General features: G+C 51.5%; 2 protein-coding genes and 1 non-coding gene across 4 annotated transcripts; 1 reads left to right on the forward strand and 2 right to left on the reverse strand.

The window, feature by feature from the left end:
• Positions 1-1,120: 1,120 nt before the first annotated feature.
• On the reverse strand, positions 1,121-18,422 carry RAB4B (RAB4B, member RAS oncogene family). Of its 2 annotated transcripts, none has more exons than XM_075536867.1 (8): positions 18,300-18,422; positions 16,362-16,442; positions 15,979-16,093; positions 14,399-14,461; positions 14,162-14,316; positions 12,962-13,057; positions 12,751-12,882; positions 1,121-1,470 (listed from the first exon to the last, which is right to left on the reverse strand). In XM_075536867.1, the coding sequence occupies exons 1-7, from the start codon at positions 18,304-18,306 to the stop codon at positions 12,767-12,769; spliced, it is 633 nt and encodes a 210-aa protein (XP_075392982.1). In that variant the 5' UTR covers positions 18,307-18,422; the 3' UTR covers positions 1,121-1,470; positions 12,751-12,766. The 2 variants fall into 2 exon arrangements, with proteins under 2 accessions (XP_075392982.1, XP_075392981.1); XM_075536866.1 differs by lacking the exon at positions 18,300-18,422 and adding an exon at positions 17,729-17,893.
• On the forward strand, positions 4,262-4,368 carry LOC142432853 (U6 spliceosomal RNA). The gene has a single exon (XR_012780956.1). It is a non-coding gene; the product is annotated as a U6 spliceosomal RNA (small nuclear RNA).
• A 308-nt stretch (positions 18,423-18,730) lies between the features above and the next one.
• MIA (MIA SH3 domain containing) lies at positions 18,731-20,868 on the reverse strand. The gene is made up of 4 exons (XM_075536643.1): positions 20,732-20,868; positions 20,505-20,638; positions 19,319-19,429; positions 18,731-18,754 (listed from the first exon to the last, which is right to left on the reverse strand). Exons 1-4 carry the CDS (start codon positions 20,856-20,858, stop codon positions 18,731-18,733), a joined length of 396 nt encoding a protein of 131 aa, XP_075392758.1. The 5' UTR covers positions 20,859-20,868.
• Between the last annotated feature and the right edge of the window lie 6,716 nt (positions 20,869-27,584).

Genomic DNA, 27,584 nt, shown 5'->3' on the forward strand with positions numbered 1-27,584 from the left:
CAACTGAGGAGCGCTATGTAGCTCAACTATGTGGAAGGCTCAGCTTGGCCTTAGAGCACAGAGTAGGGCTGCCCCTTCGGGTTTCCAAGACGATAGTTCTTTATGAAAACAGAGAGCCTCATCTTTCTCCTGTGGAGCTGACGGCGGGTTCAAACCGCTGACCTTCCTGTGCTTAGCAACTCAGTGCGTGGCCCGTTACACATCAAGGGCTCCTTAGGTGCAAGCGCAGTGCATTTTACCAGGAGCATGGTGGGCAGTCCAGGCAGAGGGACGATGCAGATGAGCTCATTTGCATACCAGGCCTCCAGAGGGGTTGGTTAATGCCAACTGGGCACAGCTGGGAGTCGCCTTGGACTGCTACACGGTGCCTGGTGGTGCGTTCCCAACATCAGTGTCACAGACTCACACAGGTCAAGGCAGGCTTACACACTGGATCTAGGGAGACACAGGTATAGAAAAGGACCCAACTTCACCGGCACACACTGCAGGGACACCCATGGGTCACCTGCCTCACCCTTTCAGGAATCAGGCACTAAGAGGTCCCAGTGGGCACTGACCAAACTCACTGCCAAGTCATTTCCAACTCATGGTGACCCTACAGGGCAGGGTACAACTGTCCCCTGGGGCTTTGGAGACTAACTTCTTAAGAGAGAAGAAAGCCTCATCTTTCTCCCTTGGAGTAGCTGGTGGTTTTGAACTGCTGACCATGGTTAGCAGCCCACTGCACCACCAAAGCTCCTCTCCGTGCACAGAAAACAGGCCCAGATTCTCGTGTCTTGACCTCAGTGTCATCTAATCAGCACATTCACCAAGGGGACAGGGCATTCAAGCATCACACACACACACACACACATCATAATGCAGGGACATCCGTGTGACCCACATCCACATAAGCCTCAAACCTGCACATTCAAAAAGATCCCCCTGTGACAGAGCCCCTCCCTCCCACCACAGACACCTGACTCTTGTTGGTGTACCCTAAATGTACTCCAGCTCATGCCCAACTCAAAAACATGCACACCCCTGGCTCCCCAGCCCATGACAAGCCCCATTCTTCCACCAGTGACCTCTTCAGGGTCCCCTCCCTCCCCCACTGTCCCAAAGTGATGGAGGCCCAGACACGGGTGTAAATGATGCTTTATAGGTGTGGGGTGAGGGCAGAGCAGGCGGCCAGGCAATAAATAACACGCACTCACAGTGGCAGGGCCAGGTGGGGAGTTGGGGCCGCATGGCCCTGGTCTCAGGCAAGGTCAAAGGTCAGCCAAGACAGAGGAAGCAGCAGCAGGTACGGGTGCCCTCCCCCCTCCCCTGTGGCTCAGTCTTGCCCCACATCCAAGCCCCACCCAGGCCAGGGAAGGGGGATGGGGTGGGGCAGCTTCTTTGGGGCCGGGGCAGGCGGAAGAGCTAGGCCTCCCAGGGTCTGGTTCTGGGCCTCAGCCAGTGGGCAGGTGGTCCTGGAGAGCAGGTGGGCTGCAAGAGAAGGACACAGTCGTTGGAGAGGGAGGCTGCATCTCCTTCAGCCCTCCCCCAGTCTCTGTCCATCTGCCCAGCCCTTCCTTGCTCTTCCTCCCAGAGTTTCCACACCGCCTGTCCCCCAGCTTCCTTGTCTCTCTCCTCCAGCGAATTGCCCGGTCGCTCTGCACAGTTCACAAATTTGATTGGTTGGCTGAAAGTTCAGATCCACCGAGAGTCGCCCTGGAAGAAAGACCTAGCAACCTACTACCCCCACCCCCACCCCCCATCAGGGCTGCAAACCCAACAGAACAGGTCTACTCAGGCACACGCGGGGAGGAGGGGGCCGGTGCGTGAGTCAGCACGGCCTTAGTGCCAACTGGGTTTTCACCCAGAGCACCTTCACGTCCCTGCTTGTCTACCTGTTCCCTGGGGGGGGCGCTGTCGGACACCTTACCCTACTCTTCTATCCCCTTGTGCTAACACATCTCCCTGGTTCCAGGTCTCATAGAGGAGAAGATACAAGGTGGCAGTCCTCCCTCTGGCTGCGCATGGGGAACTTCCAGGACTCCAGGTCACACACTCTCAGGGTGGGGAGTGGGGCTGGGAGTCTTCTCTGTTAAAGCACCCCAAACCCCAACCAAATTCCTACCATCAGATCCAGGCTGGTTCACAGCGTGATCTAATGTTACAGAGTAGAATTGCCCCTGTGGGCTGAAGAGGCTGTCCCTCTCTAGGGGACAGACAGAAAGGTTCATCTTTCTCCCTCAGAGCGGGGATGAGCCGGGGAAGGGGGTTCAAACTGTGGACCATGTGGTTTAGCAGCCCGACACACAGATCCACTACACCACCGGGGCTCCTCGCCTAAGTACCCACTGCACAGAGAGCTAGGAAGTCAGCTTGGGGGGGGGGGGGCCTGTGAGACCTTCTTCAAGTTGAGACAGAATAGAAGATACCAGAGAACATCGTGCGCTGGTCCACAGAACCAGCAGGTGGGTGGGGGTTGGGCTGGGTTGGTGGGGAGAGACTGGCTGACTGACAGGTCTGGGGCTGTCTTTTGGGGCAGATGAACATGCTTGGGATCTCGAGACTGGAGAGAGCGCACCATGGTGAAGGTACTAAGAGCCACTAAAGGGCACAATTAAAAAGGGCTTTGTGGGCGACGTGCATTTCATCGCCATGGGATGTTGATGCCAGGGAAAGGGAATGCTGTGGTGTGTGTGTGGGTGACTGCGATGGGGCATCATGCCAACCATCTTCCTTGCCCCAGGCTGCCACCGACAAAGCTTGACAAAGCGCCCCCACGCTGTGTCTCAGGAGCCCTGGAGGTTTCGTGCTGGCGGGCTAACAGCAAGGGCGGCGGTTTGAAATCGCTAGCTGCGCTGCAGTAGACGCGCAGGGGCTCTCCACTCCCCGCACAAAGTTGCCATTTTGGAAACGCGCAGGGGCAGTTCTACCCATCCTGTGGGGTTGCCACGAGCTGGCCTCGACTTGATGGCAGTGAGTTTGATTTGGGGGTTCGGTGGGCCATCTGATCCACTCAAGGCAAATCCTGAAGCCGGCTCCGGGCCTTGCACTGAGGTGCGCAGTGGATGCCCATCTGCTTCTGGGTAGGCCAGAGGCCCCGGCCGTGGTACGACGATGAAAAATAACACAGAACTCACATGCTGGAGTCTCTCCAAAGCACTGCACATGAGTACATTTATTGCACCTTCTCAACGACCGTATGAGGCAGGTACCCCATTACACAGAGTAAGAAACTGGGGTTCATCTTTCTCCCAGGGGGAATCAAAATATCCCCAAAGAAACAACAGCTCTGGGAATTTATTCTGACCACACCTGCTCTTCAAGTATTCCTTACGGGAGTGCTTCAGACGGATGGGGAAGACAAACACCCTGAACAGGGTAAGGGGTAAAGAGGGCGAGAGAGGCCTCAATAAAGGTAGCAACACAGGCAAAGACAAAGATCAGACAGAAGGTCTTTTCAGAGAGCAAACAGAATGTAACATCAGGCACATCAGAAACAAGTCCAAATTAGACCTGCTGTGTGGAAGATGCACAACGATGTGAAAAGATGCTCCGCGGCAGAGGGGGTGAGGCCTGGAGAGCAAACAGCGATAGAGTTTGAGGAGGTTAACTCTGCATGGTATTTGTTGGTGGTGGGCTGAATGCTGGCAGCAAGCTGAATTAAGGTACTGTCTGTAATTGCAAGTTGTTCCGTGTAATATTTGCAGTTAATGCTTAATATTTGCAGTTAATGCTAAGAGAATATTTAGAAGAGGGTACAATCAAGAAGACTCAACAAATACCAGAACCAAAACCTGCTAAACACAAAAAGTAACTGACACAATCGGCAAAGTGAAAGCTCTAAGTATTCTGCTCTTAGTAATTATCTGAAATGTGAATGACCTAAACTCCCCCATTCAAAAGACAGAGACTCACAGAATGGGTTGAAAAAAACATGATCTATCCGTATGGTACCCACACAAGACACACTTTAAAGTCCAAGACACAGGCAGACAGACTGGAAGTAATGGGATGGAAAAGACGGGAGGGCGGGTCAGAGCATAACTAGACATACACACATGTGTGACAGACACTACCTGGCCATGTACGTATCTTTGCTGCACACACATCCATACCCATGAAGTTATCAAAACATCTTGGACATAACCAAACACCTTGAGGGGGCTCCGGACCCCGTGACTCAGAGGACATCAAGGTCAGCTGGCATAATACAATTCACAAAGACCATGGTCGACATCCTGCTTGGATGAGTACTGACTGAGGTCTTAAAAACTCGTGACCAGTGCTTGCTTCGGCAGCACATATACTAACATTGGAACGATACAGCGAAGATTAGCATGGCCCCTGCCCAAGGATGACACGCAAATTCGTGAAGCGTTCCATAGAAAACAAAAAATACTAGTGACAAGGTGCAATGACCGGTCTCTCCCCGTCTTGAAGGAAGAATGAAGAACACTGAAGAAATATGCAGACAATGAGTTCACTGAACTACTGGACCATGGGAATATCAGTCTCCAGGCTCTGAGACCGAGAGAACTGGAATGGTGCCTGGCTACCCATCCCTTGCTCTTACAGGGGTCCCCTCAGAAGGGCTTGCATAAAGAACAGCGATTCTCAACCTGTGGGCCGAACTCCTTTGGGGGGGCTCGAAGGGCCCTTTCCAGGAGTCGCCTCATTCATCACAGGACCAAAATTATAGTTGTGAAGTAGCAACGAAAATAATGTTATGGTTGGGGGTCACCACAACGTGAGGAACTGTAATGAAAGGGTCGTGACACTAGGAAGATTGAGAACCACTGATAGAGAGGGAGGAAAAATGTGGAACAAAGCTCAAAATTATGGGGGGGGGGGGAGACCAAGCTTCCAGGTCAGATAGCGGCTGGTGGGGACCCTGAAGACTGTAGGCCCTTAGTTTCCCTCCAGGCCTGGACTGAAGCGCACGCTTTCGATTCCATTTTCAGCTAAATGTTAGACAAGTCTATAAGGGGAACAGGAACATTAGGCTGGCGTGCATCCCTTAAAATAATCAACCATTTGAACTCAAAAGGGGAGCGTTGACCCCAGGACAAAAGTTTAATGGGCTACAGGAGGGGGAATGGAAATACAAAACCAGGGTAAGTGGCCTTACACTGCGGTAACTGCAATCAATGCTATGAAACAAAGCGTGTGTGAATTGTTGGATGGAAGACTGATCTATGCTGTGCACCTTCACCCAATCCACAATGAAGTTAAAATCAATAAAATGGAAAAGAATGCACCATGTTGTCTTAGTTAGCGAGTGCAGCTATTGACAGGAATACGGCAAATAGATGGCTTTAACAGAAATTTATTCTCTCGCAGTTAGGAGGCTAGGAATTTGAATTGTAGCCAGTTTTAAAGGAAGGAAGGCTTTCTCTGTGTCACCTCTGGGGAAAGGTCCTTGTCTCCTTCCAACATCTGTGGACTGGCAGATCGTCCCTGAGTATATGAGGTTCTTAGCGCATGGACCCCTGGCTCTTCTTTCTTGGAGGTGAACAGGCCCCTCCCTCTCTGCTAGCTTCTCTCTCGTCTTTTCTAAGATTAAAGATGGAACTCAAGCAAGAAGGGGAGGGAATGACTTGAGTATTTGAGTAAGAGTAAGGACGTGAATGGTGCCCTCTTACAAGACTAATTCAGAATGCAGCCCACTCTAGCCCTGGCACATTGACAGATAGGTCACACAATGGAGAACGGCCAATGCATGGCCTAACCAAGTGGACACATAAGAGGGGAGGGGAGGACACAATTAAGTCCACATGACACCATGTAACTTGTACCCAAAAGAGAGAAGGGGGGTGGGAAAAGGAAGAAGTGAAAATACAAGGGATTCATACTTTAAAAAAGAGAAAGAGAAGGGATAGCCATCCTGATATTACACTTTTACCCAAAATCTATTATATGCACGTACACCTATTTATACATCCTCATACACATATATGCACATAGACCTATTTATACATCTTCATATATAAATATATTTACATATGTACGTGCCTTTATTTAGACCTCTATGTGTGCCCTTTGCCTCCTAGCTCTTTCCTCTATTTCCTTTTACTTTCCTCTTGTCCCACTGTCATGTTCGAGGCTGCAAATTAATATTATATATATTCTATTGCATTGCTTCCTATTCATAGTGACCCTACTAGAGAGCAGAATTGCCCCACAGGTCTTCCAAGATTGTAATATTTGTGGTCGTATACTGATACATTTTTCTCCCGGTTTAGGAGGCTAGGTGTTTGGATTCTAGTCAGCGCCAAGCAAAGCTTTCACTGAGTCACCTCTGCTGTGCGTACACTAACCTATCAACAGTACTCAAGAGCACAACCACTGTCTCACTAGGGGTCCTCTTACATCATCACCGAAGGTCAATGTATCAAGATGACGTAACAATTACACACATGTATGAAACTATGATGTAGTGAGTTCCTTGATAAGCGTCTCACCGTCTTTGTAACCCCCACCAAATGACTGGGTGGGTCAATGCAAAATGGGACCTATGGAGCTCTAGTATGAGGACCAGGCAGCTTTGTCAAACTATTGGGTTTTAAATGGGCTGACACCTCAACGCCAATGGTTCAAATCCACCAGCCACTCCCTATACAGATTTGCAGCCTCGAACATGACAGTCAGACAAGAGGAAAGTAAAAGGAAATAGAAGAAAGAGCTAGGAGGCAAAGGGCACACATAGAGATCTAAATTAAAGGCACGTACATATGTAAATATATTTATATATGAGGATGTGGAAACAGATCAAGGTGCATATATGTATAGGTTTAGTATTAAGGAAGCAGATGGACATTGGGCCTCCACTCAAGTACTCCCTCAATGCAAGAACACTTTGTTCTATTAAATTGGCATTCTATGATGCTCACCTTCCCAACACAATTGCCGAAGAGAAAACGGGTGCATAAGCAAATGTGGTGAAGAAAGCTGATGGTGCCTGGCAATCAAAAGATATAGCATTTGGGGTCTTAAAGGCTTGAAGATAAACAAGCGGCCATCTAGCTGGGAAGCAACAAAGCCCACATGGAAGAAGCACACCAGCCTGTGTGATCACAAGGTGTAGAAGGGATCAGGTATCAGGCATGATCAGAACAAAAAAATCCTATCATTATGAATGAGGTACAGTGCAGAGTGGAGACCCAAGGCCCATATGTAGGTAATGGGACAGCCCCTTACTGAAGGGTGGCAGGGAGGAGATGAGCCAGTCAGGGTGCAATGTAGCAACGATGAAACATACAACTTTCTTCTAGTTCTTAAATGTTTCCTCCCCCTACCCACTATCATGATCTAAATTCTACCTTGCAAGTCTGGCTAGATCAGAAGATGTACACTGCTACAGAGATGAACTGGAAACACAGGGAATCCAGGGTGGATGATCCCTTCAGGACCAGTGGTGAGAGTGGTGACACTGGGAGGGTGGAAGGAGGGTGGGGTGGGAAGGGGGAACCAATTATAAGGATCTAAATATAAACTCCTCTCTGAGGGACGGACAATGGAAAAGTGGGTGAAGGGAGATATCAGACAGTTTAAGACATGACAAAATAATAATTTATAAATTGTCAAGGGTTCATGAGGTAGGAGGGAGGGAGGGGGAAAATGAGGAGCTGATGCCAGGGGCTTAAGTGGAGAGCAAATATTTTGAGATTGATGAGGGCAATGAATGTCCAAAGTGTTTGACACAATGGATGTGTGTGTGGATTTTGATAAAAGTTGTATGAGCCCCTAATAAAATGATTTTTAAAAATAAAATGAGCCGTCTCAGGAGCAGGTATGGGAATCTCACTTACCATCAAGAAAAACACATCCCTTGGACCCCAAGACCCCCATACCCTGAACCTCCTCAATCCAGGAGACAGAGACCGTGACACCAGAGGAGTGGTGGAAGTAGAATGACAATCAGAAGACACAGCGGTAGACTTCCGGACCATGGTAGAATAGAGCTGAGCACCTCACACTGAGGCCACCTTACGGTGGAGTGGAATGCCCTTTGTGCACTTGTTAGCAATGGTAACAAAGCTTGGTACAGAGGCCAAGAGCGGGACAGAGGCCAAGAGGCTATGTAGCCAGAGCGAGGCATGCCTGAGAAACAGTGCTCCTGATGGGAGTAAAGTGTCCTGACCATTTCTGATCCTGATTTAACCTGATGATCTCTCTACTAAACTCCATAATAGTGAGTATGGTCAAGAAGTCCTGTGTGAACCTGAGCAGAGAGGTACAGCACACCTCTCTGCTGGAAGGGGATGGCTGGTGGCAGGATGGGCAAAGGAGGTCCAACGTTGGACGCATGTGTGACCTCCACCTCATAGAATTAGCTTCAGGTTGATGTTAAGTCTGATTCTCCTTCCCCTTTGTGAAGCCAGAGGTGGTTCGAGAACCCCCTCCCCACCCAGCAAGGCCATCTTTACAGAACTCTGTAAAAATCAGGTGCAGTGAAAATTTGAAAACAAATACTGATATGAAAGCAATCATAGAGAAGCTTACAACCACAGTTGGGAGACTTTAATACATCATTTGCAATTACGGACAGACCATCTAAAAAGACCAGTGACGACATCAAGGACTTAAATAAAATATCACAAGCAATAAGATCTAATAGACTTATAAAGGACACCCCACCTACCATCAGAACAATACACATTTTTCCTTGAGCGCATGAAAAATATCCCAGGACAGACCATGAGCTGGGCCACAAGACAAGTCTAAAAATTCTTTTTTAAGATTGAAATTACACCAGGAATTTTTTCTTCTCTGTTTGCAAAAGGAGTAAGATCAGAAAATGATGGCAAAACCAGCACACGCCAACCAATGGAAATTAAGCGATTCACTACTAAATAACTACTGAGCTGAAGAAGATCTCAATAGAGAGACAATTAAATATTTGGAGGTAAATGAAGATAATGTATCTCACACCAAAATTTATGCAGCTTAGTGAAGGCAGCCCTCAGAGAAAAATGTACAGCAATAAACATCTATTATTAACTAAAAGAGAAAATTCTCAAACACCCGAATTCTACAGCTTGAGGAACTAGCAAAAGACGCGCCAACTAAAACTTGAAGCCACTAGAAGAGAAACGATAAAGATCAGCGCAGAAACAAATGAAATACAGAGCAGAACACAGTAGGGAAAGTTTCTAATTTGGTTCTTTGAAAAGACCAATAGAAGGAACAGGCTTCTTGCTAGGCTGACGAAGAAATGATGAGACAAGATGCAATTAACCGAAAATGGAGGCAGTACAACTGACCCAATCGGATTAAAAAGGAGTACAATACTATGAATGACTTGATTCAACAAAAGAGGTAGCTTTGATGTACAGACTCGTTTCTAGAAGCCCATTACCCACCGACACTGTCTCCAAGGGAAATAGCTCAACAGCCCCATGACAAATGAAGTTATTAAATCAGTAATTAAAAGTCTCCCAACAAAGGAAAACCCAGCACTGATGTCTTCACGGGAGTGTTCTAGCCAACACTTACACAAGAACTAACCCCAACACTGATCCGAGCTCCACCGAAAAATGGAAGGGACACTCCCTCCTCTTTCCTCGACACCAGCAAGACGCTGGTGCAAAGCCAAAAGGAGACATAAGGAGAAAACGAACCGACAGCCCATCGCCTTTGTGAATACAGATGCCAAACTCTTCGGTAAAGTGCCAGCAAACATAATCCAATGGCGTACTACCAGACATCATGATCAAAGAGATGCTGACACCGGAGGGCTCAAGTAGAAAGAAACGTTTTGGGAATGATTGTGGCAACAAATGTTGCTTGATAGGATGGATGTATGGATTGTTAGAGGAGCTGTAAGAGCCCCCAATAAAGCGATTTATTAAAATTAAAACAAAAATTTGAAAAAAGACATCATGCTCAAGTGGGATTTATTCCAGGTATGCAAGGTTGGTTCAACATGACGAAACCACTGGGGGTAACACACCACTGACAGAAAGATTAAAGAAGGTGACCAAGATGGGAACAACAGGGAATTCTGTTCTGAGAGCAGGGGCGTACAGCCACCAGGGTTCACAGAAGACTTTAACGGATGGGAAGACATTCCGTGGTGATGGGATGGCAGACTTCACATACAGGGAGTCAAGAGGTCAATCCTAGCCAAAGTGGCCCACAGATGCAATGCAATGCCGATCAAAACACGAACAGTATTCTTTGGACAAATGGAAACATTCCCACTACTTTATGGAAAGAGCCAGAATTCAGGCCGATTTCAACTCACAGTGACCCTGTCGAAAAGAGCAGAATTGCTCCTTAGGGATTAGACGGCTACTATATCTTCATAGGATGCAGCTTTCTCTCAAAGAACCACTGGTGGGTTTGAACCGTCAGCCTTGTGGTTAGCACGCCAATGCTTGATAAATCGTGCCACCGGGGTGCCTATGGGAAGGCAAGAGACCTCAAATGCTCAGAGCAACTTTGAAGGGTTAGCAAATGCTTTTAAAACAAAGACAAGGCAGTTAGGGGGCAGTAGACTCAGACTCGTGGATCTCCAGAAGGGTCACACGTGGCAAGAATGTAACCAACATCATGAAACAATTGGCGCAGAAAGTACTGAACTTGAACTGCTGTGCAAACCTTCCCTTGACACCCATCTTCTTAAAGAAAAGAATATGTTGAGAAATGTAACATCCTTGTTAAATACAATGTACCTTGAAAGAGCAGAAAGGCACACGCTGTTGAATTCATGTGTTTTCATCAGGGGGGTAAAAAAAAAAATGTTAGGCTAAAGCCTCAGTGCCCAGTAGGACGAGTGTAACCCGGTGTGGAACAAGGTCTTTGAAGATGTTATCCGTTAACGGTGCCAAACCCAACTGAAGTCTGACTCAGCGCAACCCCACAGGGCAGAGGAGAATCGTGCTTATGGGTTTGCAAGCCTCTTGTCTTCCCGTCAGCCAGAGCCTATGAACTCTCGAATCAAGCCGTGTCCCGTCCCTGCTCTCAGGGCGAGAGCCCAAATCGGTCCTGGGGCCACGCAAGTGTCGCTCACCCAAAATGTGCCTCGCTCCACCACAGGGGCTCCTGAGCCTGCGGCGCAGGGGGTCCTCACCCCTCACAGCCAGTGTCCTGAAGTGTTTGCATCACCACTTGCTCCGGGTGGTGAGTGGCCAATCAAGTCCAGTCCGACCCGGGGTAACTTCACGAACGCAGAGGACTCTTCCACAGTGCGGCTCAGACTGGACGGTGGGGACACCGACTGCCCAGGCCTGGCTGCTGAAGCACTTCTGCAGTCAGAACGCCAAGCTTTCAGTTATGAGTTGGGCGCTCGCCTCCTGCTTTGCGCTGCTGGTCTCTTCCTGAGACCAGTCTCAGAGGCAGGGAGACAGGGAAAGGGCACCGCGTCAACGCTAACACTGCCCTTTCCGGAGGCTGAGAGAGAGAAAGCCGGCTCTCCCTGGCGTCTCAGCAGGAATCGGCAAGACTGACAACCTGACCTCAGGCTCCCAACCTCCAGGAATCTGTGCTGACTAAGAGCCCCAGAACCGGTGGTGTCTTGTCACAGCACACCAGGGAAGAGGGAAAGAAGGTGTTCCTGGCAGAGGGAACAGCCGGATAAATAAAGGCCCAGAGCTTCGGGATGGCTGGACCGGGCTGGGAGGTGGGGATGGCTCCAGCCGACTCTGCCGAGACACGGGCAGGGGGCAGTCCCTGTGGAGAGGCGCCAGGTTAGGGAGCTCCGGGAAGTCAGAGATGGCATCACACAGGAAAGGAACAAGATCTCATTTGTATCTCGGGAAGACATCAGTACTCTAGTCATGGCATTTCCTTTCACACTTTTCAAATACTGATATTCCAATTAGAGAGAGATAGAGAGAATGTAAGATCCAAGCAGCTCTATCAAGTCGGGATGAGGCTGGAGACAAGAGATCTAGCGAGGAGAACCCATCCACTTCTCAACTCCCTTCTGCATCCCTCACCTTGGTCCTGCTTCTCCCACCAGGAGCCTCCCTACTCGTGCCCCCCCACCACCTTGCCCCTCATGGTCTTGTTTTCCTGTTCAGCCAGGGCCTGTGGCCACTCGAATCAAGCCGCGTCCCTCCCTGCTCAGAGCGCTTCCACAGTCCCACTCCACTCGGGGTGCGCGCCCAGACCCCTCCCATAGCCCCACGAGGCCCTCTCGGTCTGCTCCTTTCCCTTGCCCCCTACCCCTGCCTCGTCTCCAGTTCTCCTCCACCCACCACACTCCACTCCAGCCGCACTGGCCTCCTCGCTCTCACCCGTGTTGGCTGCGACCCGACCTCGTCTCCCGGAGCCCCCGTGGTTCCCTCCTTCAGGGCAGGGGCTGTTGGCCTATTTTGTCTGTGTGTACACCCTCGGGCCCGGAGCACGGGGACCCGAGTCCAGTCAAGGCGGACTCTTGGTGACCCCAAACGGGTCAGCGTGGAACTGCCTCTGCTGAGTGTCCGAGAGAGTAACTGGTTACAGGAATAGAAAGCAAGCCTTCTCTTTCTCCCGAGGAGCGGCTGGTGGTTTCAAACTGCTGACCTTCAGTACTGCAGCCCACACGCAACCGCTGCACCACCACAAGCGGCCCTCTGGGAACACCTGATGAATGGGCAGGACAGAGACAGGGGGATGGGGGGGTAGGGGGCAAGAGAGTGCTGGGGCCTAGATGAGCCCTCCACAGGCTCAGGAGTCTTTATACATCTGCCTCTCGCTCTGCTTCTCTTGCCCCATCTTTTCTTTCTTGCTTTTTCTGCATCTGTCTCTACCCCTTGCCATCCCCGAGACCCAGCATCATCCCACCTGGCTCCTTAGGTCCTCAGCAGCCACAGGGCTGAGGGGCCACGGCCTGAGCACTCCGGGGCTGTCGCAGCTGGCGGAGAGAGGCGTCGCCGTACTGAATGCCTGAGCCCATCCTCTCGGGGTCTAGTTCACCTGTGGGGAGGAGGCAAGAGGAAGGTCAGCCCTGGCCCCTGAATCCAGCCGTTCGCCCACAGCCAGTCCAGGGCCTCACCTGAGTCGATCTTGTTCAGGATGGTCCGGGCACACTTCAGGAAGGCCTCCTCCACATTCTCGCCTGTGAGCGCACTGGTCTCCAGGAACATCAGCTCTGGGGGGCAAGGTGGGGGGACACAGCCGCCCCAAGGGTCAGCGCCATAGCCGGTCCCCACCCTCCTGCCCAGCATTGCCCTAGCGTCTCCCGGTCTGTTCCTCACACCTTCTGCACCTGCCCTCACGGCAGGCCCCTCCCCCTCCCATGTACTTCTTCCTTTATGGCTCAGTTCAGATGTCCCTTCCTCCAGGAAGTCCCCCTGACCTCTCAGGTTACGTCAGGTGCTTTCTCTGGGCTTCCCCCACCCCCCAGCCCAATTCAGATCCCTCTGCTTACGTCTCTCCCTCCCACCATGGACCCCTCTGCCTACCCCTCCTCTTTCCAGTCCTTAACCCTCTGCCTGGGCCTCCCTCTCTGCACCTCCTCCAGCCTCTCCACATGTGCACCCCACCCCCACCCCAGGCTGTCTATCAGAAAATGAACGGTTGCCCCAGCGCCTACTGGCGCATGAGGCCCATGTGGGGTACCCACAGCCATCTTCCTGGCTGTGTCCCCAGAACCTTGCAGCACAGGCTCTTGGTCCCATCTTTGTCTCTCCATACAGTAAAGAAGAGCCGGCCGTCAAATCCACCCTCTCTCTGATGGCAAAACCTGGTCTCCAAGCCTGGACGTGGCCACAAACCAACCCCGGGACAGCAGATGTGGGCTTGGCCAGCATGCTGTGTCAGATGAACCTTAGATTCAGCCTGGGGGGGGCTTTTGTCCACTCTTCCTGATTCCCCCGGCTCTAACCGAGGCTCTAGCTTGGTCCTACCTTCCTTATCTACAAATGGGTCTGCCCTCTGGGGCCACCTGAATTGGCAATACCCTACGTTACCTCCCCTTGGTGATGCCATGCATCACGGCCGATGTTCACCGCCCGCCCACTCCAAGCCACCTGTGACTCCCATCCACCTTCATGGTACGCTCAGTGTGGCAGCCACGTGGCAATGCCCACGCAGCAGATGAAGTCACCGAGAAACCTGGTCTGCCGCACTGTTCGCACGTGGCAAAGTCCGGACGTGAGCCCAGAGCCCAGAACCCACCCCCCCACCCAATCCCAAAGCAGAGATGCCCACAGAGGTGAACTGCGCCCCACCCTCCGGGCCAGCTGGCCCTCACCGTTCTCCTGGGCAAAGCGAGAGGCCTCCAAGAACGTGACCTCCCGCTCCGGCTCCAGATCTTTCTTGTTGCCACAGAGGATGACCACGATGTTGGGGCTGGCCAGCGTGCGAGCGTCCGTCAGCCAGGCGGCCAGCGAGTTGTACGTCTCCCGGCTGCAGAGGAGGGAAGAGAGGCAGGAGGAGGGCGCAGGAGAGGGGCTGTCGGGGGCCCGGCCCGCCCACACCGTGCACCCACCTGGTGATGTCGTACACCAGCAGGGCTCCGGCTGCCCCTCGGTAATAACTCCGCGTCACCGACCTGTGGGGCCAGGGGGACCCAGTCACCCCTGGTGCTGGGGTCCAACCCGAGGCTGCCCCCCTCTGCGGAGAGAGACTAGCGTTTCAGAGCCCTCCCCTTCACTGCCAGCTTCTCTCTAAAGCCTGGCCTTGGGGTCAGTCACCTGTCTCCCAACCTCTCCAGCTGCCCCACCCGATGGCTTTCTCACCTGTCTCTGCGTTGTTTGCTCTGTCAGTGTCTCCTCTTTCACTTCTGTCTCATTCTCTGTCTCCGTCTGGTATGTGAACTCTGTGCTGGTTCTCTCTCCCCCCGCCCTCCTATATCTTTGTCCCCAACTTCCTATCTACCCATTCATTCACCACACCTTTGCTAAGGCCTGGATGAGTGTTACGCAACTCCGGCTGTCTGGCCCTCTCCTGTCCGGGAGATATGTCCTTTCCTCAGTGTGGCCGAGCTTGCATCTCCCTGTAGTGTCCACTCAGAGTCTGCCGGCAGCTCATGGAATCACCCCACAAGCTTGGCATCATGCCAAGCCCCCCTCTCTCCTCTGCCCCTCTGCCTCTCGGCTTCACACCCCTCAGGTCGCGGCGCACGAACAAGCCTATGTCAGGTTAGCAGCTCCCCGGTGCTGCCTGGCGATCACAGCTCTCCGTGGCTACACTCCCTCTTTTCCTGTCCTTGACTTCTGACTGTTTCAGATTCTCTCTTCAGGCTTGTGTGTCTCTCTAGTTTCCCTGCAGACATTTTTCTGAAGACTCACTTTGTGCGGACACTGCCTGCCTGTCTCTCTTGACACATCTATTCCACCATCTCTGGACCCAGCTCCTCAAAACCCTCCCCGTCTTCCCCCGTCTCTCTGGCTTCTGCTTTCCCATGCCACCCCCCAGCTCACTTCTTTCTCTTTGTCTCTTTCCACTTTGGCCGAGCCCCAGTAGCAAAGCAGGGTAAGCAGCAGGCTACTAACCCCAAGGGCAGCAGTTCAAGCTCCCCGGGCAATTCTCAGGGAGGAAGCTGAGGCTGCCTGCTCCCAGAAAGGCGAACACTCGCAGGAACCTTAAGGAGCTTTGTCCCATGTGGTCCCTGGGTCAGAATCCAGCTGGGCTGCAGTGGGTGGAGCTCTTTTCCTTTGTAAACACGAGTATCTTTCATCTTTCCTTCTATTTCTGTTTCGTCTCTCCCTCTAACTCTCCAGGCTGCCCTGGTCCTCAGGTCTTCCTTGTGTGTCTCCAGCCCTCTGGCCACATGGGTTTAGGGTCATGGTGTCATTTGGTGTCTGTCTGACTTACCCTGGTTCTCTATGCTTCCTTCTCTGCCGCTGTCTGCTTTTTGTGTTTCTTTCTCCACAGCTCCCTCAGTTTGACACGGCTGCTAATCACGTCCTCCTCTCTCTCACACCCTCTCCTTGCTCCTGTTGCGGTGACTCTGAACTTCTCTCTCTCTCTCTCTCTCTCTCTCTCTCTCTCTCTCTCTCTCTCTCTCTCTGTCTCTCTCTTTGTCTCTCTCTCCTTGAGGGTCCAGCCCATGCAGGGCCCACCTACCGAAACCGCTCCTGGCCGGCCGTGTCCCAAATCTGTAGCTTCACAGTCTTCCCACCCACGTTGACCACCCGGGATCCAAACTCCACGCCGATGGTGTGATTGGAATCCTGTTTAACTGGGAGTTGGAGAGAGAGGGGGGAGGCAAGGCCGGGGCTCAGAGGATCCCTGCTCCCACCCCCAGGCAGGGAGGACCTGCCTCTACAGATCCTTTCTCACTGCTGGGCTGTCGGAGGGTCCCGGAGGGACCCAGCAAGGAGCAAACACCAAGACAAGGAGAGGGCTGCACCTCTGGCCAGCCCTGCCCCTGCCCAACCCCACCAGCTGCCCGCTGGCTGGTGCGAGGCCCACGCCCACAGGCCCTAGAGCCAGTCCCAGGAACTCACACTTATTCTCAATGAACTGATGGAGGAGACATGATTTGCCGGTTCCTGCACTGCCGATCACCAGGAATTTGAAGAGGAAGTCTGGACGGGTAGAACCAGTCATGGGGGGACAGGGGGAAGGGAGAGAAAAATAGTGAAAGGGGATGGAGACTAAGAGATCACCACAGTTACTAGGAAAGAAACAACACAGGGAGGAACAGAACAACAGCCAGCAAATGTCGCAGATACGCTTACAGAACGCACAGGACCAGGCATTGCTGGGGAGTTCTTTACTTAGCTCACCAGCCCACTGCAGCCTCCGGAACAGGCAGGGGACACAGCAGGCTATCACTATCTCCATCTCCCGGGTACGGGAATTGCGGCCAGGTTAACTGACATCTCCCAAGTTATATAACTTTGACGTAGCTGAGCTGGGGTGCAAACCCCAGTCCACTGGCTCCAGAGTCAAGGTGTTCACTCTGGTATGGCTCGATAAAGCCATTTTGAAAGCCATGTTATCAGGGACAACAAAGGTCCCGTCTGCTCCTCACCCCTCTCAACTTCACCAATCCTCATCACTGACTCCTCCACTCCAATAGTTCCTGATCTCCACCATGGTCCCTGAAAGTGACCAGCTGGTTCTCTCTATTTTTGTTGAAAAATTTCGCTCGCTCTGACTCATAAGCCAGTGCTCTTTCTTCTGCACCCTTTCATACCGCACACCCATCCTAACTTACCAACCTCCGACACCTTCTTCTGTCCCTAACTTCAGTATAAGCATGCCCCACCTCTTGTCATGAATACCACCGCTAACTCAAGGGCAATCTATAGCCAACCCGGTGCCAGACGTCTCAAACCAAGTCAGCCCAAGGGTCTGGAGCAGGGGTCCTCAAACTTTTTAAACAGGGGGTCAGTTCGCTGTCCCTCAGACCTGTTGGCAGGCCGGACTATAGTTTAAAAAAAACACTATGAACAAATTCCTATGCACACTGCACCTATCTTATTTTGAAGGATAAATGCCCTCGGCAGGCTGTAGTTTGAGGACCCGACTCTGGAGCATCCCTTCAGGGTTCACTGTAACCCGTTAAACCCAACCCCTGGCATTCAGTCAGCCCCGCCCCATCCATTAAGGGCCAACCCTCGCTCAAGGTCTAGGCTAGGTCCACCAGCGCCGGGCTCTTTCCAATGCTGTCTCCAGCTCCTCTGACCCAAGTCCCAGACCCTCAGGCTCCGCCCAGACGGATTAGCCCCGCCCAGGGCGCACACAGCCCTGCCCCATCTCACTAGACTCCGCCTCCTGGCGTTTAAGCCCCGCCCTACTGCCCACAGGCCGCATCTTCTCTGGGCCCTTCCCCCAGACCCACAGCCCTCGACCTCACCACCCTCACCGTAGGTCTCGGCCATGACTCGGTAGCGGCCGCTTAGGGCCTCAATATGGCGCTGAGGCCGCGCCTGCTCCTCGGCTGGCAGCCGCCTTACTCCGGCTGCAGCCCGGATCCTTCCTACTCCCCGGGCCCGGCGCCGCCACTTCCGCCTCCACCCCCTCCGCCGCGACCCGCTAGGGCTGCGGGATACCAGGCCACGCTTCTCGGAGGCGGGGATTGGCTGACTCGGCGAGCAGTGGGCGGGACGAAAGGCGCGGATTGGTGGTGAGAGGGGGGCCGAGTCGCAAGGGGCGTGACCAAGGTCAGGGATTGGCGGAACCAGTGGAAGTAGGCGGTGCAGAGATGCTCCGCGGAGCCGAGGAACGGATTTGGTCAGGAACCCCGGGGCAGAGCCGAGACTCCGGATTGGGTGGGAGCGGATTGGGGGCGGGGATGCAAATGCAAAGAAGGGGTGGGGGGAGGAGCAGGATTGACCCGAAGGACCTGGCCGAGGAGATGCTGTGGAGCTGCCAGGTGCAATTGCTGAGTTCAAAAGCAGGAAAGATAAAAATTAGGGGAATATACGTCGGTTTACCTCCCATCTCTCTTTGCAGTCTTCCAACGAAATCTCTGCTCTGCGATTTATGTCCTCCTCATGGTCTGACTGACTCATTCCCAAAAGTGCATCTCCCTCCCATTGGTCTAGAGAAATACAGTACCCCCAATTGGGCCATTTAGGTTGTCCCATCTTCTCATTTGCTTACGTCCGGTGTCTACGCCCGCCTCCGGTACCCAGCGTGGAGCAAAAGGGCCTTTCATCAGTGGAAATCTGCCCAGCAACCGTTGACGTTCGACAGTCAGTGGTTTTAATTGGATGGATTCGGAAACGGGGGTGGGGGCAGTAGTTCCTTGATCCACCCGCGCCCCGCCCCAAAGACCACAGAACTGCGGGTTGCTTTCGGCTGGTGTATTTGCATAAAGGCAGGGAAGGGCGACGTCGTGGACCGACCGACCGCAGGGCCGAGCTCACGGGCAGTCGAAATCCCACGTCTGAAAAAGAGAAAGGGCAAACAGTGCAGAGGAAATCAGACGTCACACGACGGACCCCGGTGGTTTTATCGAAGGCCGGATCGGCATGGGGGTGGCCACGATAAGCGCGATGCCAATTAGCCGCCCTCCAAAACACACTCACAGCGACCCTATAGATGGGGGGGGGGGGCGACCAACAACCGGATCGAACTGTCCCAGTGGGTTTCCAAGGCTGTAACTCTTTAAAAGAGTAGAAAGTTTCATCGTTCTCATGCACAGTGACTGGTGGTTCAAACTGCAGACCTTGCAATGAGCGACCCAACTAGTAACTCACCACTGTGCAAACGGGGCTCTTGCCAACTAGTCTAGAGAGCTGTTCTCTTTGCACCTCCTACCTGGAACGGGCCTTAGAATCTGCTCCCCATTTTACAGGTGCGGGAAAACAAGGCAGGGAAAGAATCTGCCCTAACCCACCGAGCTAGACTGCCACCTATCCTGGAAATGCAAAGGTCCTTGGGGAAATGGGGAGGGCATTTCCACACACACCCCTCCGCCACCCCTCAGCCCCCCACCCCTGGCACTCACATCAGTCTTCACATCGACTTTGCCAGGTTTCAGAGTCTGGTCCTCCCGGACAACGCTGCTGGGAAAATAGCCCAGGCGGGCCGCCGTGTCTCCATAGTAATCTCCCTGAACCTGAGGAAGAAGCATTCCAAGTTGGGCTCTGGGGGGATGGCAGGGTGGCTTCTGCCGATGGCCACTGCCCTCTGATCATAGCTGGCTTGGCATCCCTATCTCAGCTTATAGGTCACCTACCCCAAGAATCACATGCTGAAAACAATGATCAACTAACATTGTATTACAATAAAAAATGTGTCCCCTACTCACGTCCCTGTTTTCCTGATACAAAGTTCCCCCCCAAATCAAAACCAAATCCACAGCCAGCTAGTCAATATCACCTGATCACTTCCTATTCTCACTGCCATCGAGTGGATGCTGACTTATGGCGACCCTCCGGGCCACGGCAGAACTGCCCCCGTGGGTTTCTGACACTGAAAGTCTTTACAGGAGTACAGTTACAGACTTGAGGGAGCAGCTGGTGGTTTCAAACAACTGACCTTGCAGGGCTCAGCCCAACGGGTAACGACTCTGCCACTAGCTCTATATGCATCTCACCACTCGTTCAGTCACTGCCGGCGAGGCAACGCTGGCTCATATCGACCCCCTGTGGGTTTCTAAGACTGTAACCGTTCATAGGAGTAGAAAGCCTAATCTGTCTTCAGTGGAGCTGCTGGTGGTTTCGAACCGCCGACCACTCGGATGGCATCCCAATGCATAATCACTACACTGCCAGGGCTCCTCTTATGCCAACTCATAGCGATCCTGTGTCGGCTTTCAGAAACTGAATGTTCATAAAAGCAGACAGACTCAACTTTCTCTGCGGAGCAGCTGGCTGGTGGGTTTGATCTGCCAATCTTGTAGTTAGCCGCCCAGTCCCTAACTCACAGTGCCACCAAAGTTCCTAAAGTGGCCGTTCAGTCACTTTATTCTCAAGTTGCTTCTTGTCCACCCTTCCACTAGAACAAAAGGAATTGCTCTCACCTTTATTTGGGGGGGGGGGGGACCAGAACCTGGCCTGGGAAGCAGGTCACAATATTGGCCCCCAAATGTCTAGATCTGTTTGGGGTCATGTCTTCAAAGTTCCCCTTTGAGTGGAGAAAAACTCTCTGCCAACCCCAGCGTGCCCCTCCTCCCTTCTCCCAAGACTCACGCTGCCTCCCCAGAAGAGTCGTCCTCTGCCCTTCAGCTTGGAGAAGACGTACACCACCTGGCCCCTGTGTATGGTCAGGAAGCGGCAGTCAGGAGCTGCATAATCCTGAAGGGCCACAGCCATGGAGATAGGGTCTGAGGAAGGATCAGAAGAAAGTGGTTGTCCCCCTACTACATCCTCCACCGCGGCAAGCCAGCCCCCCAACCCACCCCACTGCCTGCACTCACAGCTGCATTGCTCGTCCGCACACAGCTTCCGGTCAGCCAGCTTGGGCATGGGGCGGCCTCCGACGCTAGGCCCTGGGAAGGTGGACAGCAAGACAATGACGCTGAGGATCACTGGAGACCCGGCCATCGTGCGCTGTGAACCGGAGACCCAGCGGGAATGGGGTCTCCACTTTCCTCCAGTTCTCCCTCCCTGTTTCCAGCAGCACAAAGAAGCCTGTGTCCTCCTCCTGTCCCCGCCCAAAACCAGACCCAAATGGTGCCCACCCCTTCCAGAGGCGGCTACCCAGCCAGAACCATTTCCAGGACAGGGTGAAGGCTGGAAGGTCAAGGAAATGCCCAGACAGGCCCAAAGCTGCCAAGGTCATCCAAGTGGCCAAGTGACCACCCCACGCCCCATAATCACAGAGGCCCAGGCAGGCAGGTTGAGATATTCAATCCCTTCTTCTTTCTCTTGGCTCCACTCAGGCTCCTGGGCCCCTCTCCTGCCCCTCCAGGGACAGCCCCCTCCACCCCCCACCCCAGGCACCACTGTGGATGACCACCTTGGAATTTCCTGTGCTCCTGTGCTGAGGGGAAGAACAAGGCTGCCTTTGGTTTCAGGTAACAGCCGGCCCTGGAGCTGGAGGACTGAGCGCACACTTACAAGGCCGTGTCCCACCCTGCTCACCATTAACCCTCAGAAGCTACTTCCTGAGAGAGGACCTGGGCTACTTCTCTCAGAATCTTGCTCTCATCTGTCAATGGGGATAACAATAAATGCCAGTGATTACCTTCCCCCTGTGAGTTTTTAAATTTTCTTTACTGATTTGTTTGTTTGTTTGTTTTTTACATGTTTGACTTTATTGGCTCAAATGGAAATTCTGCAGCCCATTCCCCCAGGGATTATAAATCCATTCCACATGGAAATGGAGGCAGACAGCGTTGAGGAATTGGGACAAGATGTGGCTTCAGAGCCATGCTTTTCATGCGTCTGTGTGGCCTCACGGGGCTCTTCAAAGGGTTAAACGTGCCCACCCAAGGGGGTTAGGAGAAAGCAGAGAACAGGGAAATGTATTATGTGAATGGGGCTCTCATCACGAGAACCCACCTGGAGTGACCACAGTGTCGTCAGGTCAAAAGGGGGCACCTGGTCATTCGAGTTCCCTCTTATCCCAGTTTTTAATGCTTCCTGCTTTGTTTTCCATTGAGGTTTTCCCTGGCTCATTCGGTTGTTGATGTCGGGCCACTTGTTTCGTGTTGTTTTGATTTTGGATGTTTTTCTGTATGTGAAACCCAGGATAGGGAAACCTATGGAGACAGCAACTGGATTATCCGTTTCAAAGGGCCATGGCAGGGGAGGCTGGTGGGAAATGGGGAGCTAACAACCATGGGGACAAGGAAGAAGAAATGTCCTGGAATTGCTAGTGGCGATGGCTGCACGACTCCTGTGAATGTGGTTGAACTACTGACATGCACGATGTGCGGATTGGATGTCGGTGAAACTGCTAAAAGCTAATTACTTTAATTTTTCTTTGGAAAGAGAAGCAACCTGATTTTGTTAATAAAGCTGCCAGAGCAGCCGGGAATAAAATGATTGTGGGGGTTCAGGTAACAGATTCAAGGGCAATCTTTTTTGAAAAAATCATTTTATTGGGGGCTCTCACAACCCTTGTAACATGCCATACATCCATTGTATCAAGCATATGTGTACATAGGTTGCCATTATCATTTCCAAAACATTTTCTACTTGAGCCCTTGGTATAAGTTCCTCTTTTTTCCACTGCCTCCCCATCCTCCCACCCTAGTGAATCCTTGATCAATTATATATTATTATTATTATTATTATTATTATTATTATTGCATCTCTTACACTGTCCATTGTCTCCCTTCGCCCACAGTTCTGTTATTCATCCTCTTGGGGGGTGGGCTATATATCCAACCTTGTGATGGGTTCCCCCTCTCTCCCCCTTCCCCCTCCCCAACCATTCCCCTACCCTCATGATATCTATCCTGAATTCCATGTGTCCATTGCTCTTATCTGTACCAATGTGTGTACTCCAGCCAGATTTGTAAGGTAGAACTGGGTCATGGTAGTGGGGGAGGAAGCATTCAGGAGCTAGAGGAATGATGTGTGTTTCATCGGTGCTATATTGCACCTTGGTTGAATCGTCCCTTCCTTCTGACCCTTCTGTTGGGGCATTACCAATTGTCGACAGATGGATTTTGGGTCTCCACTCCCAATCCTATCGTTTTTCTGAATATGTAACTCAGGATAAGTAAACCTATAGAAATAGCAATTGGATTAGTATTTTCAAAAGGTCATGGCAGGGGAGTTGTTTGTTTGGGATCTTTTGATACCTGATACCTGATCCCGTGGACACCACATGACCACACAGGCTGGTGTGCTTCTTCCATGTGGGTTTATTTGCTTCTGTGCTGGATGGCTGCTTGTTTAACTTCAAGCCTTTAAGACCCCAGATACTATCTCTTTTGATAGCCGGGGACCATATGCTCTCTTCACCACATTTGCTTATGCACCTGCTTTGTCTTCAGGGATCATGTGTCATGAGGGCTTAATTTAGATCCTGATTCAGAAAAGTACATCAGGATTTATATGCAAAAATACTGAAAACTCGAGTGAATAGTTGAGTCATGTTAAGGAATTTTTAAACTCCTGTTATTTTGAAAGGTGGGCCCGGAGTCCTGTAGCGATGATTGACGATGACGATGAAAATTAGAGCTATAGAACTGCAAGTCAAAGAGTCTCACTACACAGTCGTCTCTCTAAATGACCATGGTGTCTATTATGACTCGTAGTGACCCTATAGGACAGGGGAGAACTGCCCCTATGGGTTTCAGAGACTGTAACTCTTGACGGGAGTAGAAAGCCTCCTCTTTCTCCCACGGAGCTGCTGGTGGTTTCAAACTGCTGACCTGGTGGTTACTAGTGCAACCCGCGACCACCGTGACCTCCAGGGCTTCTCATTCATAGAGTCCTTTATTAAACAAAAAGATCAGAGTGGGAAGCTAGTGTTTGCCAAAGTAGCCGCCAGCTAGTTCCACACGTTTCTGAAGGAGGTGTTTCCGTCTCTCTCACCCTTCCCCATGAGCCCACCACACACACACACACACATGCACGCACGCACACGCTCTTGGATTGACACCATATAAAAAGGGCAGTTCAGCATCCTGAAGGGATTCAAATCGTGTTTCCTTTGCATGTCTGTTGAGATTGAGAAGCAAAGGAATCTGAAGGTGCAGGATCAGAGGTGCATCAAGTTTTTCCAAAGAATTCTCAGGAAGTGGCCCTTGGTTACCCGTTGGGGTGTTAGCCGCGTGTTCAGCAGCTCAAAACCACCAGCCTCCCTCCTCAGAAGAAAGATGTGGTTGAAACCGGGTCTGGAGTTCATCATAGTCTGGGAAACCCACAGGAGCAGGGTTGCGATGAGTCACATGGACTCGATGACAGTGAGTGAGTGACATCATCCAAGAGTGACCAACACACTCTCTGGCGATGGAAAAATCCCTCCGGCAACTGCCCTGGCCCTTTTCTCAGCCGGGCAGTTTTCAACTTTCTTAAAATCTCTTCCTCCTAAGACCGCGCGAACGACAGCTCTGTGGCCTTTACACAACTCTTATCAGGATTGTCCCTGGAGGATCCTAAGAGACAGTCGTCATCACTGTCTGTGCTGATTTCTCTCCCTGGGGTTTGAACTAGCGGCCCAGATCCCCTCAGGAGGCAGTCCTGACTGAAGGGACCCTGAGGAGGAGTCAGGAGCAAAGAGTGGGCCTGAGCCACATGGACCATCCTCACAGCCAGCCCGCAGCATTGTCAGGGCGGGAGACAGAAGAGCGCAAACATCCTCTTCTAAGAGCTGTCCTGGGTCACCTCCTGCCCAGCTCTCTCTCACATCACACGCCACCCCTTGGTCTTCATCAGACCACAGTACGCGAAATGACCTTGTGGATTGGACAGCCCACTGCTCACCCCACGGCCAGCAGCGAAAAAGAGGAAGACCCTCCTGGGGATGGATGGACACCGTGGCTGGAACGATGGACTCCGGCACAGCAACAATGGTGAGGAGGCCCAAGGACCAGTGGTGCTTCCTTCTTTGGCCCGTAGGGTGGCTTACGGGTGGGAACCAACCTGACGGCACCTAGAAACAGCGCCAAGCCCAGTAGTTCCCTGCATTCGGCACCTCTTCGCTGAATCGGGTGCTTGCTTAGTGCCTGTTCTTCTGCAGTGGGCCAACATTGCCAGTCATGATAAACTCAAGACACTGAGGCTCAGAACAGTGACATCCACTGCCCCTGGGGACACAGCGACCTGGGCAGAAACCAGGATCATCTCACCAAACCCCAAACCTAAGGTCACTGCTATCCAGTCCCCTCTGCCTCACAGTGACCCTAGAGGACAGAATAGAACTAACTGCCTCCCCCTCCCGCTGGGTTTCCAAAGCTGGGAATCTTTACTGGAACAGTCGAGGCCATCTTGTTCCCAAGGAGCAGCCGGTGGTCCAAACCACGGTTGATTCTGTTTCCAGTCTTGTGCTTGAACCCTGCACCACCAGGGCTCCTAACCACCAAATCACGGTATTTAACCGCCCAGACCCAAGGTCCTCAGGGTGGGCAAGATGGCTGCACTTCCTGTCTGCACTTCCTGTTTCCTTTCCAAGTCAAAGGGAGTTTGCCCTTGGTGCTTACAACCTCACTGCTTCCCATGCTTCTCAGTGTTTCCTTTTATCCCCTGGTTCATTTTGAGCCCAGGGCGAATTTAACAACATAATTACGTTGTTTCACTTCAGGTAGAAGAGCCCAGTTTTCTACATAAAAAGTCTTGGAGAGCATCCTGTCTAGGACAGATGGTCAAGAAGAGTTCCCCTCCCTGGATCTCTTCCTTCACAACTTCAGCTGGATACAGGGCTACCCAGCCATAAATGAATTTCCTGGTCCCTCCAGCCAGGTTGTTTCCTGGGCTTTCCTGCAGCTCCGGTTACTAGGGGCCATCAGGTGGCCCATGTCACAGAGTAGACCTGCCCCAGAGGGATTTCTGGGCTACCTTACAGATGCAGCTTCCCAGGTCTCCCTCCCATAGGGTCAATGGATAGGTTCTAACCTCCAGCCTTTCCAGTTAGCAGCCTGGGGTCCAACTGCTCTGCCAACTAGGTACTGAAGATGAATTGACCATGACTTTCCTCCAGAAGCTTCCAACAGGTAGCTGGTCAGCAGGGTCTGATGGCCTGGTCTTGAGGTAGCTCTATGTCCTGCACCTGCATCTGGTCAGCAGATACACCTGTGATCAACTTAGTCTTGGATCCCCTACATAGGGTTGCTATATAGCAGACTTAACTTGATGACAGTGGGCTGGGTTTGGGGGTCCTGCCAGCAACAATCTCATCATTCTGAACTCCAGCTAGCAATTCAACCAGGGCCCATCAATGTGAACTAAAACTCCAACTAAATTATTATGATTCAAGCAGCCATCTAAGTTAGGCATCCACTAATTTACATGGGGGAAGCATACCAGCCTGTGTGATCCAAGGATCGTAAATGATATCATCTAAAGCCAAAAGAGGGACTGGTAGTCGAGCTTGAATTCAGAACACCTGGTTTGCAGAAGGCTATGGATGACAGTGGAATCCCAAAATCCATTTTCAGGGTCCCCACATGGATTTAGCTCCCAGTGACTCCCCTCTGACCATAGTTCAGGGAGGTGACCAGTCCTGTTACCAGACAGACCATTTTAACCTCGAGGATGGCAGATGGAGTTAGGTTAAAATGTGATACCTTATCATTTGATCCCCCTTTGCCCCACTGTAAAGCTATTTCAGGGAAATACACATGGATTAAGCCTCTGGTGAGTTCCCTTGGACCATGTACCAGCGAGGTGAATGGTCGCGCTATCGTGCACACTAGACTGGAAAGTGGGTTCTTGCAGATACAGCTGGTTAATATTGACCACCTTATCATTTGCTCTCTTTTGGATTCGTTTGTTTGAGCTCGCAATCTTTTCTGCTTTCTCTTCCGTTGAGGCGTTCCTTTGTTTTTCTTGTTAGTTTGTATGTTTTTCTTATTAGTTTGTTGTTGTTTTTCATGCTTTTCGGTACACAAAATCCATGCCAGGTACGGTAACGGGATGGATGGTTTCTTGGTGGAGGTTGCTGGGAAACGGGGAGCCAATCACAGTGCATATAGAAAGAAGAAAGTGTCCTAACATTGATTGTGGTGAGGATCTCACAGCTCCTCTTGATATGTTTAGACTATTGAAATGTATGATGTGCGAATCATATACCGATGAAACTGTTTTAGAATTTAAAGAAACACAATAATTAATTGCCATTCTTGTCCTTCCAATGTTCTTGAGCACTGGATTTCCCCATACAAAACCATGATCTACCTAAAATTACCAAGTGATTGGCATGATACTACTTCAGTCAGAATATTGACCCTTGTGTTCATATTTTTTTTAAAAAGAAGGAAGGCTTCTTCCTCAGGATATTGTATATTGGATTAGAAAGCCCTTGGAATAATTTACAGATCTACAAAGTGAATGGTGGTGTAGGCCCTACAGGTGGCATCTTCTTGCAGTGCACAACCTGCCCCAGTGTACACGGCACAGCTGAGCTTCCATCTCCAGTCCTGAGGCGGATTGAGCCAAACCAGAAACTGCAAGCTTAGTAAAGGTGACTTAAGGTTGGAGAATAAAAGCCATTGTTATAGATTCTGACTCATAGCAACCCTGTAAGACAGAGTAGAATTATCCATTAGTTTTCCAATTTCTAAGACTGTAAATCTTGTTTTAGAGCTTAAGTTTTAAGCACTCCTTTGTAGAAAGCTGTATTTACAGTGAAAGCCCTCAATCCCTATTGTTGAG

Source organism: Tenrec ecaudatus, chromosome 18 (assembly GCF_050624435.1).
Source record: "Tenrec ecaudatus isolate mTenEca1 chromosome 18, mTenEca1.hap1, whole genome shotgun sequence".
In the NCBI taxonomy this organism is placed as follows: domain Eukaryota; kingdom Metazoa; phylum Chordata; class Mammalia; order Afrosoricida; family Tenrecidae; genus Tenrec; species Tenrec ecaudatus.

Excerpts from the sequence above, each read along its gene's own strand:
- RAB4B (XM_075536866.1), bottom strand. Across the intron at positions 14,317-14,398 it reads CTGGTGTACGACATCACCAG|CCGGGAGACGTACAACTCGC; the intron begins GTGGGTGCACGG and ends CCTCCTCTGCAG. Across the intron at positions 12,883-12,961 it reads CCTGAACAAGATCGACTCAG|GTGAACTAGACCCCGAGAGG; the intron begins GTGAGGCCCTGG and ends TCCTCCCCACAG.
- MIA (XM_075536643.1), bottom strand. The coding sequence starts at position 20,858 with ATGGCCGGGTCTCCAGTGATCCTCAGCGTCATTGTCTTGCTGTCCACC. Across the intron at positions 20,639-20,731 it reads TGCGGACGAGCAATGCAGCT|ACCCTATCTCCATGGCTGTG; the intron begins GTGAGTGCAGGC and ends ATCCTTCCTCAG. Across the intron at positions 18,755-19,318 it reads AAGTCGATGTGAAGACTGAT|ACGTGGGATTTCGACTGCCC; the intron begins GTGAGTGCCAGG and ends TCTCTTTTTCAG.